Source organism: Bidens hawaiensis, unplaced genomic scaffold, assembly GCF_021521415.1.
Source record: "Bidens hawaiensis isolate Kalapana, Puna unplaced genomic scaffold, B.hawaiensis_p1.1 tig00037285_1, whole genome shotgun sequence".
Classification (NCBI taxonomy): Eukaryota; Viridiplantae; Streptophyta; class Magnoliopsida; order Asterales; family Asteraceae; genus Bidens; species Bidens hawaiensis.
This window is the reverse complement of record NW_027496516.1, coordinates 7,125-22,076: the sequence shown is the minus strand read 5'-3', so window position 1 is coordinate 22,076 and position 14,952 is coordinate 7,125. Positions and strand designations below refer to the sequence as shown.

Sequence of the window (14,952 nt, the reverse complement as noted above, 5' to 3'; positions counted from 1 at the left end):
CATGTATTATAGAAGTGTATAAGCAAGTTTAGGAGTTAGGTTGATATTGCAAAATCTAGAAATTGGGAAGCATTGTAAGTTATATAAAAATCGGTATCAAACCTAAGCGGTTAGGATAGGTTAGATTTTTCATTTTACAAACCGATCTCTAACCTGAATTAGTTCACCAACACTGGGATTTGAAGTTTGTTGACACAACTCAAACCAGCTTCAACCCGAACCAATTAAATAAAAAAATGTGCAAATGTATGCCATACACTTCCCTTCAAATCTTAGGATGATATATATCTCCAGATATATTAACATGTAGCGTCGTCATTGAAAATGGGTTCTCTAATAGTTGTAGAACAATTTTACAGGGCCTTCCCAGCTCGGTCACCAAGACTTGCTCGACGTCATTGGCTAAGTATACTTAGGGCCCATGGTGGCCCCAAGCCTTTGTTTTTTTCGCAGTGTTGTAAATTTACCCGTTTTCGTTTGAAAATTTTTATACGTAGTGTAAATTTAGTCGTCTTCGACTGAAAATTTGATCTCGGCCCCCCTTGTTTGTGAATTTGTTTAGTACATTTTTAGTCCCCCACCCCCAATCTTAGTACAAGCTTTGTCACTCTCAACGTACCCAATGGCTTAACATACATCAAGTTTGAGGGCCGCTCGATCCACTCGTTATGTCGTTTATAGTGGTGACCAAATTAAAGGCTTAGTAAACAGTTTAATGATCATATTCTAAGTTATATTTTGCATTTGTGCATTTGTAGTTTACAAACATATTCCTAGAAGTATTATCGTTTTCTTTATAGTTCTCTCATGTACTTGTCTTTGGGATCTGTTAGCTTTAAGCCAGATCAATGAGCAGCATGTGTAGTCACGTGCAGATTCAAACACCCACCAACCTCGGATGTTTGTCCATTCACAAACTTAAGTGTTGAGATATGAGCCAACTTTTTTTTATACATGACTTGTATATTATTTTACATTTATCTCTTTGTGCTATAATATCGTATTATAGTACTTAATGTATATTTTTATACATGGAGTCAAATATTAAACATATAACATAAAAAATAAAAATAGAACATTATATCCTATATTTTGTGCAGTGCCGTCTCTAAGAATCGCTAAAAAATTTTCAGCCGAAGACAAGTATAAAATCGGGTCTTAAGTAAAATATAATTCGATAACTCGTATACATATATAGGAGAAAGTTAACGTACAAATGAAATTAACGTGCTAAACATGAGAATCAAGTAGAGTAATTATCAAGGTTGCAAAAGTCGCTAGACAGACCCTAGACGGACGACTGGAGAGTTGGGAGTACTCGGAGTACTCGGGGAGTACTCGGAAATGGTAAATATAAAGAAAATCAACTTTTGGATATTATATATATGTCAAATATCATAAGTTTACTAATATTTATAATAATATATATGAATATAAATAAATAAGTTTTTAAACACAAAATTATTCTAAAGTTTGCTAATCATTAGTTATAAAAAGTGATATTCATGTTTAAATATTATAGAAATGTGAATTATGTTTTATTTTTTAAGTCAAAATTGGGCTGAGTTGACCAACTAGATGTGATTATGGCTGATGTTGACCACCTTTGATCGATTCTTAGTAACTAAGCAGAATTAAAGAAACCCCCCTCGGTGCCAGACCTTGTAGCGAGTACTCCGGAAGTACTCGGCCTTACAGACCTACTTTTACAACATTGGTAATTATATATATAAGTAGAGTAATTATGTAATTACATAATTACTCTAATTGTATATATAATTATTCTACTTGATTATCACGTTTAACACATTAATTTCATTTATATTTGATCCAAACCTATAATAAATAAATGATAGGATGATAATTGGGCTATAAAATTGATAATTTGGACCTAATGCAGGCATATATCTTTTTGTGGCACTTACATATTTGGATACACTTATTTGATACTTTTAATTGTTTTTATATCATTAGTTACAAATTAACATCATACAAATCACTAGCATATTTTTCAAATGAATTACACATCTCATTTGGTCCCAAATTCCAACTTTTTCTCTGGATTCCACTTATCAATCAAAATGCTATGCATGTGGACTATTCGTCACTTTTTTCAATTCGAGTGGTTTGGCCGGTGTCACCATATACTAGTTCATTTCATCCTTTCTATCTATCTTAAATCTTTATGGAAAACAAAACCCATGATCAATCTTGATCTTGTTCTTGGCCCTTTAAAACTTGGGATTAGGGTTTGTCACACTATATTATTATTACATACATAACATTGCAAGTGCATTCAAACTCACTTATCTTTAAGTAGATACAAAGTTTTCACCTTTCTATTAAGTTTTTCTTTACTTTCGAGTCGTGTATACCATTTCGAAATGAGTCATTCCAAGTCGAGAAAGCATGAGATTCGGGTTTATATCGCGATTAGTGTGGCTGCTTTAGGTATATGCATTTTAGTTTTAGCATCGGCATTTTATGTTATCGTATGCATGAAGAGGAAGAAGAACACGAAGGAAGGTTATTCATCATGCAATAAAAGTGTCAATTTGGAGCTTCAACAATTGAATTTAAGTGTGAGAACCGCAAGCGAGAAGAAAGTTTCTTTTGAATCACAGATAGAATCTTTAGATGGTCATGTCCTCCTCACCACCCCTGCAGCGAATAAGCCTGCTGCAGGGGTGGTGGAGAGTTACACGGTGGATGAGATAAACATAGCCACTGCTGATTTCTCATCCACTAACCTTATCGAGGGATCTGTATATCATGGTCGCCTCAAAGGAAAAAACGTGGCGGTCAAGTTCACAGATCATGGCACCATTTCCAAGATCCGGTTCGATCTCCTCCAAGGCATGACCCGCTTTCACCCTAATATAATCAGACTCTTGGGTGTTTGTTCGGGTACGGATAACCATGGATCCATCACCACAACTAGTGATTTATTCTTGGTATTCGAGTATGCGAAAAACGGATCTTTAAAAGATTGGATTCATGGAGGTTTAGCAATGAAAAGCCATTTCATTGCCTCATGTTCTTGTTTCTTGACATGGAACCAAAGACTAAAGATATGTTTGGATGTTGCCACTGCCTTACAATACATGCATCAAATAATTAATCCGAGTTACGTTCATAATAACATCAAGAGTCGGAATATTTTTCTAGACGAAGAATTTCATGCCAAAGTTGGTAACTTTGGGATGGACGCGTGTGTCAAGGATGTAATTCATCCAGAGAAAGTACCTTTCTCGGGAAACTTAAATTCCAATTATCCCATTATGTGGGATAAAGGGTACATAGCACCTGAACTTGAACATTCAAGTCCAGATGCTACCAGTACCCCAAGTATGGATATTTACGCATATGGAATTGTTTTGCTTGAAATATTATCGGGAAAGCCACCAATTAGGTGGGTTAAATCCGACAATAACGACGTTGAATCTCGTTTATCTGATGAAATCAAGGCTATACTTGAATCTTGTAACATCGAAGACAAGCTAAAGGAATGGATGGATACTGCATTGGGTGAGAGTTATTCGTTTGATGTAGTGATGGTGTTGGCGAACCTTGCTAGAGCATGTGTGGATGATGACCCGCTTAAGCGGCCAAATGCCGCAGATGTGGTGGTGAAGTTGTCGGAGTTGGTGGCAGAGAGGGAGGAGCAAGTGGTCGTACGAGAAAGTTCTTGCAGGCCGCTTGTAGCGCAGCCGTTTCCTATAAAAGATGTAAATGATTTTTAGTTATTTTGTTTGCGACATTTAGTTGCTTGTTGCATAAATATCATAGGATGAGTATTAGCTTGTTTCGCTTGGAGTTATGTTGTATAATGATAATGACAAAACAATAATCTTAAATTCTTAATTGCTTAGATAACAATGGGTCAAAAGTCAAAACATAAGCACTTAGATAGCAGATTAAGGAAACATACTATGCATTAATAACTTTTTAATACAAAAGTGCTTATGTTTTATGGTACATATTTACACATGATTATACAAAGAAAAGTAACATAACAAATATTACATAGACCGGTAAATCATACATGATAAAGGAAACTACCATCCTGAAGTCTACACAGCATGACCGTCTTTGAATTTTTAAATACATCGACCGAGCAAAAATAAAAAGACCTAGAGGCCTTAAGAAAAAGTTTTTATTCACTAATGTACATTGATAAAAATTTTATCGACTGATTTATTATAAGCAAAAACCATTCTGAGCATGTAATTATCTCATAAATCATTGCAAATAACCTTATTTTTAACATCAAAAAACATATATATATATATATATCAAAAAACATATATATGTAATATGTATAAAAAAGTTTTTGCCCCCAAAACTTATGTGTCCCAGACGTTGGTGTGACTCGGACACCCTCCGAGCCTCCCGCTGCTACACAGACTCATACAAACGATTGTGCAAATGACAATAAAATAAATAAAATGAATGTTTCGTTTCAAATGAATTAGATTATGATTTATATACTATCAAATTGATTTTGACACGCTACAAATTACAATGTATAGAGTAAAGTTTGCTAGTATATACCAATCAAAGAATAAAAACAATATGTACACACACCATAATCATATAATCATATATATATATATATATATATATATATATATAACTACAACACCATCATTTCCCGAAATTCCTCAAAACTGAGGACACCATCACCATTGACATCAAACTTAGCAATCATCATCTTACAATCATCAACGGTTCTCGACTCGCCTAACTTGCTAAGCATCCTTCTCAAGCTTTTAGGTGTTATGCACCCGCTCCCCTCGGTTTCTCCATACATCTTATAAGCCATCTTCAAATCATTAATCGTTTCCTCCTCGTTCGCACTTTCCACAACTTTAACCAAATCCTCCATGCTCAACAACCCGTCACCATCCGAATCCATCAACTCTGCTGCCATCTCCGCCTCCTCAATTGACAACTCGCCCCCAATCTTTCCTATGCAAGTTTGTAGCTCGGGTGGGGATATTTTCCCGTCTCCATTTATGTCAATGTGTCCAAATACGCGTTTAAATTGTTGTTGTTTATCCATCTTTGTAAGTGTTCTAGTGAAGAATTTTAAGAAGTGAAGTTGCATGAAATGATGGTACATTTAGATATATATAGAGTTGTATATGATGTATGTATATATGTCACCCGCGTTTTGTACACAGGTTGTGTGTTGACTAGGAATATTAAGAAGATTAGACTAAAGGAAACATCTTCGAAAGAGACACCGACATCAAAGTACAATATTGGTGCAACTCGTGACATTAAAAATGACAACGTGGGTATATGTATATAATCCTAAATTTTAATATCTTTAATATTTTTTTTAAAACGACAAATTTTTTATGTGCTAGGTTATCGTATTCCTCGGATTTGAAGAGCTCAGTTGCCCATGTTCATTATACTATGTTGTATTAATGGGCTCACATTGGCTTTAAAGTTTGACTTTGTCGTTCCCACGAAAAACCATATCGTCATATGTCGTTTGACAGTTATTGTGCCGCCACAAGAACATGAATATCCAGCGTAACACACACTGGACTAAAACCTGGGTGGGCTCGGGATTCGAATTAACAAACTCGCAAGGCTAGTTAAAATCTTTTATTGTCATAATCCACTAAAAGTGACATAAATGAAATTTAAACTTGGGTCTCTATTAGAGAACCTAAACATTTTATCACTAGACCACAAATGAGGGTTATGTGCTTATGTTTATTAACTACATGGTGTTTTAAGTTATTATCCAAAATAATAAATAAATAAATGTGTTACTTGTACCATTAAAACCATGACCATCGACCTAGTATTTGTCAAAATAATTTAAAAAACGGATAAAAATGACGTCTTTTATGTTTTATAAATTTTAGCCGTCAACAATTTCTCTCTTTTTTAAAAGCGTTTTGACTTTGTTGTAAGTCACTGGTCTATCAATCATCAATACTCAAGTTCGGATAATAATTAAGACGAAATTTCAACAGTTCATTATTAGTTTGACATTTCAAAAATACGAATCCGATAACACGCAAGGAGAAAAACCACGTGCCATCATACCAGAGAGATGATGGCTCGCAATTTGTTTCTTGGTAAATGATTTTAAGTTTTATACGCTTCAACAAAAATTACAAACTTTTATTGATTATTTTTATATATTATCCACTTGTTATTTATTTATTAACGTACAATATAAATACAATAATATTCATAAGCAGCATTTAGGTTTCATAAATTGGTCAAATATCGTAGCGACCAATTATCCAGTTGAGCAACGAATGTCTATGGACAAGATTGCGCCGCCTTTTCGTATTTGTCGACACATGGATCTTCCTCTTAACTTTTTAGGGGTTGTTTGTTTACATATGAATGGAACAATTTAGATGTAAACATCTGATTCATTCAGACTTCAGACTGTTAGGTTTCAAACAGAAAAACATCTGAATGATTAAAATTATGTCTGAATCATTCAAACTTGATGTTGTTGTTGAATGGGACAGATGTTCATTCAGATCTGACTCATTCAGATCTGAATGAACCAAACAGCCCCTTAGTAACAATTTTTCTTAAAGTTTACTAATAATATCCGAAGAAAAGTCTAATAACTATTTTTTATAAATTCTGATAATTAATTAATTTGTTGAAATCTAAGGGAAGATACAATTATTTATGAATTACAAATATGATAATTATTTGATTTAACTTCCTACTGTTTAATTAAATAAAAGGATATTGTTTATCTATGATTATCTTAAATTATACGTTAAATGGACTATGGTACGCAATGAGTTAGTCGTCGATCTTTTTTCCTGTATAATATACGACCTTTAATTTTGCCTGCCTTCTAGAATTTTCTCTATACACGAATGAAGCATACGTAATAAAGAAAAAGATAATGGCGCATCTATTAAATTTTGCACATAAAGAGTATATCATGACAAAAATGCACTCTGTATAAAATGTGTATTCTAGTAAAAAAAATAGCAAAATAAATTCATGCATTGTATTTTTGTCTAAAAAACTTATTTTTTTTGGTAAAAAACAAGTTTATTAATTAAAATACATGAAATTGGGGGCTTGTGTTACTTGTCAACCCGTCGTATGATCTTATTTTCCAAGTATCATCCAGACTCTCAAGTTACTTTAAAATAGTGATGATTTGGAATGTATTCATACCTCTTCAAAACTTCTAATAGTTATCATAGTTATACCGTCCAAAATACCCGAACCCGATTAACCCAACCCGACCCGAACCCGAATAAGCTAATTAGGGTCGGATTAAATAGGGTCAAAAAGTATTAATCGGGTTATTCGGGTTGACCCGAATAACCCGAATTGCTAATAGGGTCGGGTTTCGGGTTTATTTTTGAAAAATAATCGGGTTTCGGGTTAACCCGAATAACCCGATTAGTGATGATACTTTACTTAAAATACAATAATAAAAGTGTGAAATAAGCACTAAAAAGTCAATACTAAAAGTTTTATAGATGAGTTAATTATTTTTCTACTTGTTTATGAACCATTAGACCGGAAGTTCTTTTAAAATAAACGAACGAACATGAACAAATGTTTCACTCGTTCATCTATGTTCGTGAACACTCGTTTATGATCATTCATTAAGTTTGTTTACATTCTTTCATGTTCGTCCACATATCAATAAAAAAATAGTAAATATTATTTGCCTTTAGAAATTATATCACCATAATATGTTTATATTTTTGTTTATTTAAATGCGTTCATTTATGTTCGTTTATGTATGTTTGCGTTCGTTAATGTATGTACATGTTCCTTCAAGTTCGTTTATCCTTGTTTAATTGTGTTCATTAAAGTTCGTGAACTGTTCATTTAGATTTTAAATGAACGATCATAAAAAAACACGAACATGTTCATTTTTTAACGGACGAACATGGGCACAAATAATTGTTTGATTAAGTGTTCGTGATCGTATCCATTTAAAGTTAAACGAACAAACACGTGCATGCCTTTGTTCATGTCTGTTCGGTTCGTTTACAAGCCTATATGTAATCATAAGATAATTACTTGTGAAATAAATTGAAAATTGAGTGGAGTGAGAAATTTTGCAACCCATGAGTTACAAACATAGAAAATAAACTTAAAATTATAAAGTAACATGTTCAACCCGATTAACCCGACTAACCCGGCCCGACTAACCCGAAACCCGAATAACCCGAACCTTAATAGGGTCGGGTTTCGGGTTAGATATTTTTTAAGAAAAACCCAACTAACCCGACCCGATTAACCCGAAACCCGATCGGGTTGACCCGATTAACACCCCTAGTTATAACGTTTCCATTAGGATGAAGGGAGTCCCGAACCCCGCTCATCTTTCCTAGGCACCTAGATGGGCGGGGTGGTGTTCCTCCTCTTTCCCGACCAAAAATCCAACCTCCATCCTGATCTTCCTTAACGCTCCATCTTTTTCTTTGTTCGGCATGGCATCAGGCAACTACACCCTGTGGTGACTTTATTTCTCTCGGTACCACGGGAAGTGGGCTGTGTTCTCGCTCATACCGATCAGTACCGGCTTCTATGTTCCTGCCCACTCCCACCACCCTTATCTTAAATCTCAAATATATATAAACGAAACATTTAAAAGATCTCTGATTGTTCTCTACATTCTCTCAATTCACCGGATTGTTTTATTTGTAAATGAAAGTTTCTCATGTATTTGACTCGAATTCACGGATATGGGTCTCGACAAACCCAGATAGCCCTTAAACGGGTTATAATATCTCATTATATTAAAAAATAATCTTACCAAATATTTGGTATGAAAATCCTATAAAATAGGGATATACTAAAAATTGATATTCATTTTTTTTTAAAAAATATTATTAATTAATAAACAATTTTATAGTAAAAGATAAATAAATAAACGGGTCATGAGTCTTACAGAACCCAAATAACTTTCAAACCGAGTTATAATATCACATTTATTTGTGAAACTCTTTCATCATCTAATTCTACGTATATTATTATATTCCTTAAAATAAATAAAATTAAAATCCAAAAACATATATAAATAATATAAACAAATAATGTAAAATAACCCCTAAATATGAGGGCTAAGAGCTAGTAAGCTATAACTGAATCTTACATAATTCTCACCATGTCCCTACATCACGTGAGTTGAACCACACTAGTTAGTTATGAATATCAATGATTATAAACGTGTGTTCAAGTGTTGTTTAGAAAAGCCCATAGAATATAAGATGGTGAAATGGTAAGTAGAAAAAACAGATGGAAGCCCCCTAAGAAATTTACAAAAATTATAATGAAATACTTTTTGGGCCGTCTTATTCCGACAGTTATAGATTTGGACTTTACAATAACCCATAATTAAACTTTAGCAGGCCCATTTTAAAGTAAAACATGATGGTCATGGCCCATTTCTATATCTTATGTAATATATGTAGTCCTTGATTATAGCTAACACTTATGTCGAACACAAAAGTTGTATACAAGATCTATGTATTGTTGCAACTGTGATGGGTAGTGCCGTTCAAACTGCTTGCCACTCGAACTCGCTTGCACTCGCTCAGAAATTGCTCAAAAATTCTCGCTAGTTTTACGCTCGACTGTAAACGAGCCGCGCTGCTTGGTTCGGTTTGTAAACGAGCAAAGGTCAGCTTGGTTCGACTCGAATATTTTAATTTTATTTTATATATAATCATATATGAACAAATACATAAATATATAGACTACATACATAAAATATAAGTATACAACTTTTTAAACCCTTTTAAATTTTTCATGTTCCGTCAATTTTATAATTTAATTAGTTTCATTCAAGTTCTCAGAGGTCAGAATATTAGAAGTTTGTTTACATGTTCATTATATCTCACTTTAAACTTCTTTCTCCTAAAAATTTACAACATATTACACGTTTTTCTAAAAACTACTAATTTGTTTACGAATTATATTATTTACAACATTCAAACTTTTTTCCTATTGAAAATTTTAGAGTGAAAACTGAAAAGAAATAAATAATGTCCGATATCGCTCGATGTTCGATCAAAAAATGGTCGACTCGATTTTCGCTGAGTTCAAATTCTAGCCGTTTAGTTCGGTTCGATTATAAACAAGCCAAGTAAAGAGCAAACATTCGCTCGATTCAGCGAGCTCGTGAACAACCCTAGTGATAGGATGCTTCAAGTCATATCTTTTTCTGAATAAATAATAAAGAAATAATAATAATAATAATAATAATAATAATAATATTTTATGTAAAGTTCTCTATAAATGGTGGTAGTTATCATTAAAAAAAAGTACCAAAATGCATGGTCCAATAACATGGAGATGATAATTAAATATTGAGATTTTATAGTCTTAAGTTCGACATCTTTATCAAGAGGGTTTTCTCATAGTAGTGGCTTATTTGGATTACACATGTGCTTTTTACGACTCGTATAGGGGCTATATGTATAAGTGCAAAACTTTGTTCTTTTGTGTTGGAAAGTGTCATGTGTTTAAAGCCTATACAACTCGTATAGAGGCTAAGCGACCCGTATAGACTTGAAAATCCGTCATCCGTATATTAGTTAGTCATGTGAGGATTATATGACTCGTGTAGCCTCTATACAACCGTATAGAGTTGTTAACACACATGGGAGTAGTGTTTGAATATAACAAACGTTTATAATAATAGTACATTGTAATTGTAATATTTGACTCGTTTAATTGGATAGGTCTTTTATGTGAATAAATATTGTTAACACATTACACACTGATGTTTGAATAGTAATAACAGTACATTGTAATTGTAATATTTGACTCATTTAATTGGATGGGTCTTTTATGTGAATAAATATTGTGATACACTAAATCACGACTGAAATAAGTTCAATAACTTAAAGATCACGTGACAAAGTAAATAAGAGCAGGAAAGGTGGTAGTGGTACCCCTTGAACATGCACTGTGGCTGGTCAAAGTGTTGACCTTTGACTATTTGACTTCAAATCACTTTGATGCCAACAATCTTATAACATACGATTGTCTTTGGATACACTCATATTGCTTTTATATTTTTTCTTCACTTTTAGTCAAGATCTATATATTTAATTAAGGTCTTGTTAAATATAGTTATACATAACTTGACCAAAAGAAAACGAGTTTGATATCTAATTCGATAGAGCAACCTCAAGTGTTAAACCGCTTCGTGTATAATTTATACTAGTTTTAAAAATGCCATAGAGCCCGACAGTTTAGTAAAATACCGACGTGTATTATATAAAAACAAAATAAAAAAAAATAAACAGAGTTCAGAAAGTCGTGCATAGTATTGTATCGGCCCATAAGAACCGAAACTTTGTTTCTAGTAGGATTGAGTTTGATATCCAAAAGGGGATTGCGGCATAACTTGTTGTCCGTTTACCTGTCACTTCATTATAAATCGTTTGGATTTTTTTTCAATTAATAAAAAACGGATATTGAGTTTTTGTGGGTTTAAAAAAATTTGTAATAGCGTAAGTTGTTTTAATATGAATCGAACTATGTAACAATGTATTTTTAGGATCTTTTACCATGCAAAGGGAACTTATTACATTTTATAAAAGTTAAATGTAACATAATCCGATTTTTGTCAGGAAATCATGCTGCAATGCCTTAATATGAGCATACAACGTTGTTAACGAACACATGTACTTCCTTGCATAAGTTTATATTCTAATATTGTTGCTACACCGAAATCGAACCAAAGGATTTACAGGGATTGAATAAGGTTCTTCGGATGGTTAAGAAACTGCTAAGAACAAGAACACCGTTAGTTTCACCATATGGTTACCATCCTTGTTTATATTTAACTTACTAATTATATGACTTTAAACGAGACAAACACTTTTTGTTGCTAGTTTGATTATAGTCATTCATAACGTACACACGTACATGTATGATTAGCGTATCACTATTTTGCACTCAACTTTAAGATCTTGAGATAAACTGATCGCATGTTTAACCTCAACGCGTGTATCATCGAAACACATTTTTTAAATTGCATCGTCCTACCAAATCTTGTGTACCTCTAGCATGCGTTTTTTGGATCTTAGTCCGAGAAAACTAAAGAATAAAGATATCTTGGGATTGCCTAAGCCAAGATCCCCGATTAGCACATAAAAGGATCCCATGGAGATTCGAAAACATCACATAGTATTATGGTACGCTTCATACCTAAACTTTTAGAGGATCCACATCTTGATATTAACAACTTATTAGTAATTCTTTTTTTTTACAACTTATTAGTAATTCAAGAGGTTTGACTAAACCTTAAATGATACATATATTGGGTGAGGTTGATGTACAATAATTACTTAACATACGATAGGTACGCAAGACGCTCAAAGGCAAAAACAAAAACGCTCAAAGACAAAAATATTAAAACGCTCAGCCAACAAACTAAAACGTTTAGCCAAAAACCTAAACACTCATAAACGGTTTTCGTGAAGAAAAGTAAAAAAGTTGATCGATTAACGATCCAAAACTGTTTATTTCGGTGAACCAATGATTAATTGGATATGTATTGACGATTTCGAGATCTTGTTATGTTATTTTATAGATCGATGTGTGTTAAACAATTATTGTATTTTATCTTTTCTCTACATATAATATATTGCTATATCACTATATGAAACTTTTGTCACTTTTTTAGAAGGAAACAAGATGTATATTAAATTAATACCATAGGCCATAGTTCTAGTAAGGTCCAAAACAAAATCGCACCTAAATTATAAGGGACTCATTGCAATAATTGAATTATATGATTGATGAAACTTCATGTAATTAGAATTTAGACATGTAATTTTGATCAAGATTTCTCACAAACTTATACATTTTGGTAACACAATATTGTTTTATAATTTGTAGGATTGGATAAACGTAGGTTTAGTTATTAACGTGTTACACAAACATGAATTGCTAGTTTTTTTATAATAATAGATGACTTATTAGTAATCGCTAGTTAGGTCACCTTTCGCCTTCGTAAATTTCCTGATGCACGCATGATGATTATGGTGTTAGAACAGGAACACAAGGAATGTTTTCATTGGTCACTATTGATGGGCCTTTTCAAATTAGAGGATGAATGGTCCATAACCTATTACATTGTTCATTGTTCACGGGTGATAGGACAATGGTAGAAATTTGAAATGCGATTCCAAATGTGTGCCGCAGGAGGTGTCACAATTGGCAGATAATGAATCAAGCTGACAAACCAATGTTGGAATCGTAAAGGTTTATATAACTTTCATAATAAGTTTTTGCTACATTTGTACCTTACGATTTCATTTGATCATTCTATGTGCGCATGAATGTTCATTCTACAGGTCTACACTTTTATTTTCAACTATACAGAAAAATCACTATATTTTATATTAAAAAATTTTGTATATAGTATTCTTGAAATATTAAACCAGACATGTCACCTAGACAATACAAATTTATACCATGAAGAACCATATCGATACTGACCAAGTTTTCATTATATTCCCATTGCAACCCACTCGTTTTTTTAGATACACCACTCTGACCAGACTATGTTGTCTTACCGGACTCACGTGGGCTTCAGAGTTTAGCTGGGCGTACCCTGGGAAACTATGCCGCCGGCTGCCACTTGACAGTCGTTGTGCCGCCATAAGAGCATATCTATGTGGCGTAACACACTGTGGGGTGAAAACTCGTGTGGGTTCGGCAATTGTGTGGCTTAGTTGGGGCCATGGGTGGCCCTAGCCCCCTTCATTTTTTGGCTCGGTGGTGTAATTTATCATTTTTCGGCCGAAAATCTTTATACATAGTGTATAATTTACCTGTTTCCGATCAAAATTTTCAGGATGCCCCCTCAAGTTTATGAAAATTTTTATATATATTAAGTACGACTCCGTGACTTGTATGTCCAAGCTTCGACACTAACAATGTGTTCCCGAGTTTTATTTAACTGATGAAAGGGAAGGAAAAGGAGGGATGGTAAAAATATGTTGTGTTTCCGGGTTTCATTTAAGAAAGGAAAAGGAAGGAAAATTTAAAAGAGGTGTTCCCGAGTTTCATTTAAAGAAATAAAAGGAGGGGAGAGAAGAGAAATAACGAGTAAAATAAAAGAATTTGTATATTTTCAAATTGGAAAGATTATGAAGGAAAATAAGTTAAAGCAAAAGAGGAGATACCAAAAGAAAAGATAAGAAGAGAAAATTTTCTTTTCCATGCCTTTTTTTCTTAAATGAACTCGGAAACACAGCGTAAGACTCGAAATATGAACCGACAGTTTTAAATAAGAACTAACTTAAATCATTCATTACTAATATTCACTCAAAACTAATTGAACTTAAAAAAAAATTGTCTTCTTTTAAAGAAGAAAAAGAAAAAGATGCTGCTAGTGCTTTATAACCGTGATTTTTTTTTTTTGGGTCAAACTACCGGTGTTATGACTTTGAAATTGATTTGAATTTAGAAACATAGATATTACATCAATATAGCAGGTAGGCGGGCAATAAGCTGCGCCGCCATCCCTTTCTGAATTGCAAACCCTAACCTGCTAAAGACATACTCCTGCCCCTTTGGAGTCGACACATTGCTATGCACAACCTGTTGGACCCTGGTTAGGAAACGGATAACTTCCGGTGCCAAGGAGCCAAATGTATCAAAAGCCAGAGGGACAAAAACATGTTGGTTCTCTTCGCAGGCTTTAGCATGTTTCTCCACCTTCTTCGTTTGAGCCCTTTTCCCGGCTATAAACCCATTATCCCTCAAACATTAAATTATAGTTAATCACACCTTCGCCCATTCTCTGGCGCTCACATTATTCAATTTTTATAAAGAGAAAGAACCTTCCTCCCATATAATAATAATAATAATAATAATAATAATAATAATAATCTACTGAAGAGCAAGTAGAGGTATCACTCAACCAGTGTGACCGTGTGTATATTTCCAGAT

The 14,952-nt window shown here is 33.4% G+C and overlaps 1 protein-coding gene and 1 pseudogene across 1 annotated transcript; one reads left to right on the top strand and one right to left on the bottom strand.

The window, feature by feature from the left end:
* The first annotated feature begins 1,997 nt into the window (after positions 1-1,997).
* Positions 1,998-3,864, top strand: LOC143589234 (protein LYK2-like). The gene has a single exon (XM_077070064.1). It carries the CDS (start codon positions 2,385-2,387, stop codon positions 3,741-3,743), a length of 1,359 nt encoding a protein of 452 aa, XP_076926179.1. The 5' UTR covers positions 1,998-2,384; the 3' UTR covers positions 3,744-3,864.
* A 772-nt stretch (positions 3,865-4,636) lies between these two features.
* LOC143589244 (calcium-binding protein CML38 pseudogene) lies at positions 4,637-5,065 on the bottom strand (annotated as a pseudogene).
* Between the last annotated feature and the right edge of the window lie 9,887 nt (positions 5,066-14,952).